The sequence below is a fragment of the Zootoca vivipara genome, chromosome 4 (assembly GCF_965207765.1).
Source record: "Zootoca vivipara chromosome 4, rZooViv2.hap1.1, whole genome shotgun sequence".
Taxonomy (NCBI): Eukaryota; Metazoa; Chordata; class Lepidosauria; order Squamata; family Lacertidae; genus Zootoca; species Zootoca vivipara.
Window position 1 is genome coordinate 50,055,675 of NC_142587.1, and position 10,117 is coordinate 50,065,791.

General features: G+C 39.4%; 1 protein-coding gene across 2 annotated transcripts in view; it reads left to right on the forward strand.

Moving 5' to 3' along the window:
• Nucleotides 1-8,562, forward strand: part of BRWD1 (bromodomain and WD repeat domain containing 1) — a 52,273-nt gene extending 43,711 nt beyond the window's left edge. For both annotated transcript variants that reach the window (XM_035114784.3, XM_035114785.2), the window contains exons 40-42: nucleotides 778-1,671; nucleotides 4,453-5,355; nucleotides 6,094-8,562. In XM_035114784.3, the coding sequence (XP_034970675.2) occupies nucleotides 778-1,671; nucleotides 4,453-5,355; nucleotides 6,094-7,133 (2,837 nt within the window). In that variant the 3' untranslated portion in view covers nucleotides 7,134-8,562. The remainder of the gene's footprint in view (nucleotides 1-777; nucleotides 1,672-4,452; nucleotides 5,356-6,093) is intronic.
• The last annotated feature ends 1,555 nt before the right edge of the window (nucleotides 8,563-10,117 follow it).

A 10,117-nucleotide genomic window follows, 5' to 3' on the forward strand; every position in this document is an offset into this window, starting at 1 on the left:
GCTTTAAACGGCAAATTTTGTATTTTGAGTTACACTCGAAAATTAAATTGAAGCCCAGAAACCTACTTGTGACGATGTGTGCTTTTTTTTATCTTGATTTGCATGTATTTAAATATTGAGTAGGGAAATGCTAGACTAAAATGCAATTGTGCCAAGATTCTCTCAGATGTCTCTTTTGCTATAGTATTTTGAGTGATTGTGGAGATATTTTAAATCTATTTCTAAAGTGGATCAGATTTTCACTATACAATTTCATGAACTACATGCAGGTTCCACTATCTCCATGCTCATATGCCCCAAACTTGTTATGTGCTCAACTTACGTGCTCCGCAGTGTCACTTATCCAAATTGCCTGCTTCCTTACTACTTGGTTTGTTTGCTTGCTTTGCTAGTCAGTGGTAGCCATTTTCAGGCAAAGATGGAGCATGGAGCAAGATTGGACGAAGCAGGAAGAGTTCACTCAAATCAGCTTTTTACTTTGTCTTTCCTTGGATGATTGGCAGCAGTCATTTCAGGAATAAACCATAGAGGGAGTGGGAAAGGAGAGTGGACAGATTCTGCAGTAGAAATACGATTTCTACAGGAAATAATGGAAATTGTGTACTTGTTATACAAATACTCACCTAATGAACAGTTTCCAGGGAACACATTTCATTCAGTAAGCGGGACCTGTGTGTATTGTTCCAGAGCTTTGCATGGTTCTGAGCTTAGTGATAGGCAAATTGTACACATTTTAAAATGTTCAACATAAGTAAACCTCCTCCTTTTTGTGTCTAGCTTATATAGAGAACGGAAATAGCCAAAGAACTACCAGAAAAAGAATATATGAAAGAGAAATGGATAATTCAAAAGAGCTGTATGAGACTTTGTGTAACATGTCTGGAAGGCACAGAAAAGTTCCACGTAGAAGTGCTACTGTAGCAGCAAATAAATTAAGACTAATGAGTGATGTAGAAGAGGAGCTATCCAGTTCAGAAAGTGTTGATATTGGAAGCAAGAACAGAAAACTGCCTCATCGTAATGCTTCTGCTGCAGCCAGAAAAGTATTGCTAAATGACTCTGAGGAAAGTTCTATAGAGTCTGAAAGTGACAAGGAAGTAGAAGAATCTAACCGAAGGAAAACCTCCAAAGCTGGTTCAGGTGCTGTTGCTGTTCGAAAAAAGCATGCTAGTGAATCTGAAAGCGGGAGCTCAGATTCTGAAAATAGCATGCAAAAAACACTAAAGGGTTGTCACGTTAATGGCCAGAAGCAGTCACAAAGAGCTAGTTACTGTGCATCTCCAAAAATAAAATCGCCTGTTGAATTTTCAGATGATTCCAAAAGCCTTGTGTCAGAGGATGGGAGCATTCAAAAAGCTTCTTACCAGTTACCTTCTGCATCCAGAAGTAATAACAGAAATATCTCTGAGGCAGATTCTGAGCCAGAGAAATGCAATGGTTTAGAAAAACAAACCTGTAAAAGAACATCAACCCCTATCAGGAAAGCTAAGGTATTAAGTGACTCGGATGGACTGGAGTCAGGGAAAGAGGATGAGCGTGTCACTTTTTCAGAGAGCAGAGGGTCTTCTAAGATGTCAAGACTACCCAAAGAGAGCTCCAAGTGCTCATCTGATTTAGAGTCTGGAACTGATAGCAGCAACTCAACAAAAAGAAGGAAAAACACCAGGAAAGGTGATGTATTTTAAATGTATAAAATGTGATTTAATGCACATTCCAGATTTAAAAAGCTTTATCCTTGTAGCCACTGTAATCGAAACTATCCATTATTCAGCAGAGTTTGAATTTTGATGAATAAAATATATCTAGATCATAATCTGGGATTTAAGCAGCACAACAGTTCTCAAGATAGCAATCCTGGTCCCTCCTAGTCACCAACTATTGCAGGCATGATTGATTTATTTTATTTTTTAACATACTTTTTATTAATTTTACAAAATACAAAAAAACAAAAAAAACGGTACATACTTAAACCCCTTTTCCACCTCCTTCCTACCCACCCACATGGGTCCTCCCCTGCCACAGAAGTATCCCATGTTTGTGAACAGTCAGAAATGGTCCATTTTATGCTTGGATTTCTGTCCTCCTCCCCCTCCCCTGACCCCAAAGCCCCCCCCTGCCACCAGGGAGCTCCAGCAAACCAGGGCAGTACGCAGGAGGACATCCATCCAACCATCTATTGTTATACCAAAAAAAGAGAAAAATAGAAATAGGAAAAAAAGGGGAAAAAGAAAGGGCGAAGAAAAAAAAAGAAAAAGAAAAAAACAATACAAAACAGAAAAATTTTTCTTGCATTCATAGTTGAAAAACCATATTTTATGGGCTTCCCCTCCCCCCCTTCCCCGGTTTTCATCCCTTTTTTATCATCTGCAACAGTTTCTTACTTTATAAAAATACACCTTTGTATCTTATACAACTTATAAATCAATTGTTAACATTTTCATCTAATATTCAAATCACTGAAAATTCAAACTCCCATTTTCTCTTCCCGTGCCTAATTTTTTTTTTCTCCCTCTATAAGCCTCCATATTTTCACATTTTCCAAAATCCATTCACTTTTAACACTATAACTATTCTCAATTTAACCTTACATCCCCGATTACCGGCTCCACCCCCCCCAATCCAGCAAATTCCAAAATCAGCAGACCAGTTATAAACCTGTTAATCCATCCTTATAATCACAACATCACTTTCCCTTCACCCCACCCCCTGTTTACAGTCTCTTGCCATCCAGGTCACCATACAGGACCCCTGAATTTCTTCTCTTCTCTGCATATTTTTTCCTTCTTCCCTGTGGGCGTTCTGGAGTTCCAATAATACCAATCGTGCCCCCCTCAAAGGCAGGGCACTCCATCCAACTTTTTGTAGAGTAGAGTCATCATTTTTTTCATGGTGTGTTTCATTTTGTGTTGAATCATCACAGTCCTCATCTTCATCTTTTCCTTCCCCATCATTGTCATTCTCACATTGCTCTTTTTCAGTGTCAAAAGCTTCATCTCCTAGAAAATCATATTCCGCCATCACCTCCTGAAATTTCTGCTGTAACTCCTGTCGTCGTGTCTCCTCTTGACATAACTCTATTCTTGTTTCCCACATTAAGGTCAAAACAGACCGCTGGAACTCAGGGGAACACTTTTTTGTTGACATATTCCAGTCCTGCCAAGGTCAAAACTTATCACGTGGGATGGAATATGATCACAGTTTATTTTCTCGACTCCATTTTAACAAGCTGGCTGCATTCTTCAAGTCTTGTTAACAATAAAGTTCGAACTCACATTTCACAAGCACTTAAGCCAAAAAAGAAATTCCACAAAGTCCAGAAATACAAAGTGAAGTAAAAATTGACTTATAAATCCTGATCAACTCACTGGATTGCCTGGGCTGCCGGCTCCCGAGGGAAAGAAAGGTTTTTCTTAGGCTTTACCTCATTGCTGCAGGGCAGTCATAAACCACAGTCTCTCTCCCCTTTTCACCCTGCATCAAAGGGGATATTCTCTTTGATGCCTTTGAGGGATCCTTTTGAATTACAAATCTTCTGTTTATGGCTTCGGGTTTCTATTTACTGTCTCTTTGTTGCCGTGGGGGGGGGGTGGCTTCCTCTTTTCTCCCCTCTCTCCCAGACCAAATTGTTTTATAATCCAAATCGTGAGGTTACTTACAGTCTTTTCCAATCGTTTTATTTTCGGAAGAATCCAGCGCTCTCCGCCTTCGGCTTGAAGCTTCTCCCTGCTAGAATAACGTTGCCGCTCAAAATGGCCCCCGCGACTTCTACCCTCCTCGCTCCGGAGCTCTTATTAGAGCTAACCGAAGAGTTGGGGAGTCCGGATTGGGTCTGTGCCGAGCAAATTGCCCTCGGGACGCCCTTCCCGAGGTTCTAAGGGGCGCAGCGTTGCTCTCGCTGCCCTCCCCACTCCTAGCAGAGACGGGCCGTCTCGGAGACGAGACGAAACCCCGCCGATCGACGCTGGCGCTGAACCCGGAAGCCTCCAGGCATGATTGATTTAAAAGACCTTGCTTAACTGAATTTTGTTTTGAAGAAGTACATGCTATGTAATATTAAACTGAGGATATAGAACTTGTTTCTTAAAAGTCAAATATCTGGGGTGCTGTCCAGTTGTGGCATCCTACTAATACAAACAGAACTTCTATTTCTCCCTGAAAACTCCTCTCCCAAATCTGTTCTTTATAAGCCTTTGAGAACACTTTGTTAGCTCAAGCACTAAAGTTTGTGGAACAATGAGTGTAACATGGGGCTGATTTGTTCGTGTGGATGTGGATTAATGACAGGTGGATTATATCTTACCATCAGATGTATGCATGTACTAGCTGCTTAGCTTTAATAAGTAGTCTGTAAATGTACAATTTTTTCAATGAAACTAGCTTTTGTTAATGTTTAATATTTTACTATACATGCCAGGTCTGCTTTTATTTAATAATCTTTGTATGCCTTTATAGAATGTGTCATCCAAGAGAATGGGTGCAGACGCTCTGCCAGGAAAAGGAGGCATGAAAGTGATTCTCAAGAAGAGGGAACATATAAAGTACAAAATAGCAACCATCACGGTTACCGAAGATTGCCTCGTAAAAGTGCTACTGTGGCAGCTTATAAACTGAGGAACATAAATGATATGGAAAATCTCTCCAACTCAGAAACCAGAGGCTTTGAAAATGATGAAAAGCTGAACCATCACAATGCAGCTTCTACAACTAGGAAGTTAAACAGTTCAGGGGATGGAGACCAACAGTCTGAAGGAAAAAATAGGAGATATAGCAGGAGAAAGTGTCGTCAGACTGAGTCAGCTGTTTCTGCTAAGCGATATGATAGTGAGTCTGAAAATAGTTCAGATTCTGAAAGTGCTTTAAGAAGAAACAGGCATGTTAAACCCCATGGGCCCAAGCATAGAACTGCTTGTGATGAATCCTCTAATATAAAACCCAGGGTGGAAGTTTCAGAAAATATCCCCAAAAGCCATATGCCAAAGGGCAGAAGTCTTGATAAACCTTCTATATATTTGCATAGTACTGTAACCAGTTATGAATCTGAACTAGATTCTGAGTTAGACCAATACAGTGAGGAAGTTAAGAAGAAGCATGATTTTCGGAAGACTGTAGATTCTTTTAGTAAATCAAAAGACAAAAATCGCAGCAAAGCCACTGCAAAATCTGATGTAGAGCATAGAGAGGATGGAACAGACTCTCTGCCAGAAACCAAGGAACTTTCAAGAAAGCCCAAATATAAATCCACAGTGGACTCCAGTTGTCCTTCTGATTTGGAAATTGAATCCTGCTCCAATAGTAGTGATGCCACAACAGAGCAACACAAGAAAAAGAAACGAAAGAGAGAAGATGTTAGAAAAGGTAATGTTTCTTGTACTAATATATTTCTAAATCAGTGCCTAAGGGAACTGGTAAGGCTAACGGATCTATCTGCTGTTGGGAGCAAATGGACCTCTTAAAGCACTAGCTGGAAATAAAGTGCAATGACTTGTGTTTAAAATATATAAAGTCTGTTCAAAACAGTATCAGCATTATAAAAACAGTGTCTAACATAAAAACTATTGGGGTATGTAGAACCCTACAGTATTTATAGAAGAGAAGGCAAAACAAACCAAGAAAATGCCTAGGTTAAATACTGGGCTTTATAGAAAATAATGGAAATGATCTGGTGTACTGAAATAGATTAAGAGAGTCTCCTTATTGGTCAAAATAAGAAATAAGTGTTGCAAGTTCATCCTGAATGATCAGGAATTAGAAAGTTAAAGAAATGCCTGCCATGCTAACAGTGTAGTCTTATGCATGCCTACTCAGAAGTAAGTTCCATTGAGTTCCATGCTGCTTGCTCCTAGGGAAGTGTGTATGGGATTATTAGTGGGTACTTGCTTCCCCTAGGCAGTGTGAAGTGATTATAACATTAAGAGTCTGCTTAGAACTTTCATCATTAAAAATATTTTAAGCGTGCTTAAATTTCACAGTTGTACTGTTGTCCTATATAATAGAGTTTGGTTTTGAATTATTACTTCAGTATATCATTTGTCTAAATGCACTCATGTTTGTTGGGAATAAAGTATTTTGAAATTTTAAACTTTTCTCTTGTAGAAACCCGAGTGTTAAGGCAAAGTCCAGTAGTACTCCGGAACAGGAAGAATTGCAAAAATTCTGCAGATTTGAATAGTGAAACAAACAATATCAAACCCCCTAATGGAAAGAAAATCCCACGCCATTGTGCTACTGTGGCTGCAAGCAAAATCAAGCTAATTAGTGATGCCAAGGAAGAGTTCTCAAGTCCCGAAGTTAGATACCCTAAAAGCAGGTACAGAAAATTGCCTCATCGCAATGCCTCTGCTGTGGCCAGAAAGATGATAGTGGATGATGCACCTTCACCCTCTGAAAGCGAAACGGAACTAAAGGAATGTGAGCTCAAGCAGAAACAGTTTCAGACCTCCTCTTACAGAGCTAAAAAATCTAGCAGAGAACCAGATCAGGAACATTTGGACTCTGAAGTAGAAAGTGTGGTCGAACAAAAGAGCAGACAGAGCAGAACCCCAAGGAGACGAGCTCTCACACCTGTGCGCAAAAAAGTTCCTAAAAGGAAAAAACGTACAGTAGAATTTTCTGAAGATGAATCCTCCAGTAGCACATCTGCAGAGCACATAGATTCAAGTCAGCCACTGCTTCCTGATAACCATAATGTTTCCGAATTGGAAAAAGAAGCTAATGATAAAAATGTGAGGAGTACAACAGAGACTGGAAAAGGAGAGAGAAAACAAAGAAGTTCTTTGTCAAAAAACCCTGGAACTTCAAGCAAATCAAAACCGGAACCTGATGGCAGTTCCAATTATTCTTCTGCTTCAGAATCTCAAACAGACTCAAAAAATATTGACAGTAGGAGAACTAGAAAGACAAAAAAGAGGAAAAGGAAAGCCATTTCAATAGATGACACTTTAAATGATGGCTTTTCTGAACCTTCCAAAATACCAGAGAGAAGGAAACGGCCAAAAGTGAATGAAGAGAATGATTCTGAGGAATTGGATTATACAAAGTATAAAAGAGGGAATCGACGTTCCAAAATTAGAACTAGAAATAGGGGCAGGAGAACTGTAAGATATGCAGATGATGAAGATGACTGTGAAATGTAACCTTGACAGGAAAATCTAGCCCACTTTCCTTTTGCTAGTGATACTAGCAACATGTTGAATCTTCTCTTCCTCTAATTCAGGGAATATATTTATATTTTTCTATGAAAAAGTTAAATGTGGAGGCTCTCCTTTTCATAATATGACTTGCACATGCCTGCCTATGTAGCAGCATTTAGCACATATGCCAAAATGTGCCTCATTGTAAGGGGCAAACCTTTGTCTTCAATGGTATTTTGCTAAATATAGTAAGTGGTGGGAGGGGGCCGAATAAAACATTAGGCAAAACACAGCTTAAAAGCTGTTTGTTTAGACAGTATTATGGTGCTGCAGAGAGACACTACCTATGTCTTACTATATTAGTGTGTTAAAGAACAGATGAATCTGAACAACCTGGTGTTTTAAGAACCTGTATATCAGTAAAAGACTAGCCTCTCATACTGTATATTGTAAACAACTTAAAAGTGGTTACTGATTTAAAAACACAGACCAGATATATGATAAATAGGCACCCAAAGTAACAACCTGTTAAAATGAGCGGTGCTATGAATTTCTGAAAAACACAGCTTGAACTAATCGGTAATTAAGGGGGATAAAACACTTCCTGATTTATAAATATGTCAATAAAAAACTTCGCTGTCAGATATGTGGCTTCCATACTGTAAATTTGAGACCATTAGAATACAGGTGACCACTTGAGCCTAAGATTTTTCTTTGTGTGAATTTTTGTTACAAACAAGCAAAAACTTAAGTAAAACCTGTGCTTTGTGCTTTTTTTATTCAAAAAGCATTAAAACTTTTAATGCTCAGAGTGCTAGTATTTAAGGTGTTTTTGCTAAAGTTTGATGCCTAATTCCTTAAGATATAATTATTTATAACTTAGATAATTGGTGCACTTAAGCCACCCCAGCTCCTGATTTATTTTTTTTCAAAGTAAAGCACCTTCATGTTGGTGGTGTTTAGGTTGGCACTGTTGGAAACAAAAGTAATTTCACTTCATTATTGTATATCAAGAATGGAAGTAAATAGTAATACTACCCCATTTGGATTACCTTCTCTAGGATGTTATTTAAACTTACTCCTCTTCCTGGGGAGTGACCTGTTTGCTTTGTATGACCCCCATTTGTTCTAATTCTGTGAAAATTCTGTATAAGTATACCAGGTATTTAATTTATCTCTGTAGGTTTCTTTTGATAACTATTAATTCAGGGTTGTATGTGGGTTTTTTTAATGAAGCAAAACCCTGAACTACTGTCCTAGAAAGCTGGGTTTTTGTCTTCCACTTCTTGATTTCTCAAGGTAAAACTCCGGATAACATGGTTTGTCTGTTAATAAAGACTCCTAGTGATCAAAGTTCTTTATTTTTGTATGTTTAGTTAGAAACTGTACATACTTGATATGGATAAATTTGCACATTCTGTGTTTAAATGAAGCTTCTGAAATCCTAGTTTCTTCATTCCAAAGTTCTGCATAATGGTACGTCTGTGACCAATCTTCCATATTAGTTCAAGTAAATGACACCTGCCAACTAACCATTGTGACTGCCAGAGGAGCCGGATGCCCCAAGGGTTCTGATGTCACTAAAGTAAAGCATACATCAAGAGTTGCAAGCTTGTAGATTATTCATAGAATCATATAATTGTAGAGTTGGAAGGGACCCTAAGGGTCATGTAGTCCAACCCCCTGAGATGCATGAATCTCAGCTAAAGCATCCATGGCAGATGGCCATCCAACCTCTGCTTAAAAACCTCGAATGAAGGAAGATACTTGTCAATGTCCTTAAATTCTGATGCCCAGAACTGGATACTGTATTCCAGGTGTGGCCTGACCAAGGCAGCATAGCATGATACTATTCATTGCTTCTTTTGATCTGGATACTATGCTTATGTTGAGGCAGCCTAGAATAGCAGTAGCTTTTTTTTACTGCTACATCACACTGTTGACTCATGTTAAGCTTGTAGTTTACTAAGACCTTAGATTCTTTTCATATGTTCTACTGGCAATCCAAGTGTTACATTTGTGCAGCATTTTCTTGCTGTCTTAAATGTAGGGCTGACATCTAATTTCATTCTATTATAGAATCATAGAATCATAGAATCATAGAGTTGGAAGAGACCACAAGGGCCATCCAGTCCAACCCCCTGCCAAGCAGGAAACACCATCAAAGCATTCCTGACAGATGGCCGTCAAGCCTCTGCTTAAAGACCTCCAAAGAAGGAGACTCCACCACACTCCTTGGCAGCAAATTCCACTGCCGAACAGCTCTTACTGTCAGGAAGTTCTTCCTAATGTTTAGGTGGAATTTTCTTTCTTGTAGTTTGAATCCGTTGCTCCGTGTCCGCTTCTCTGGAGCAGCAGAAAACAACCTTTCTCCCTCCTCTATATGACATCCTTTTATATATTTGAACATGGTTATCATATCACCCCTTAACCTTCTCTTCTCCAGGCTAAACATACCCAGCTCCCTAAGCCATTCCTCATAAGGCATCGTTTCCAGGCCTTTGACCATTTTGGTTGCCCTCTTCTGGACACGTTCCAGCTTATCAGTATCCTTCTTGAACTGTGGTGCCCAGAACTGGACACAGTACTCCAGGTGAGGTCTGACCAGAGCAGAATACAGTGGTACTATTACTTCCCTTGATCTAGATGCTATACTCCTATTGATGCAGCCCAGAATTGCATTGGCTTTTTTAGCTGCTGCATCACACTGCTGACTCATGTCAAGTTTGTAGTCTACCAAGACTCCTAGATCCTTTTCACATGTACTGCTCTCAAGCCAGGTGTCTCCCATCCTGTATTTGTGCCTTTCATTTTTTTCCCCCAAGTGTAGTACTTTACATTTCTCCTTGTTAAAATTCATCTTGTTTGCTTTGGCCCAGTTGTCTAATCTGTTAAGGTCATTCTGAAGTGTGATCCTGTCCTCTGGGGTGTTAGCCACCCCTCCCAATTTGGTGTCATCTGCAAACTTGCTCAGGATGCCCTCAAGC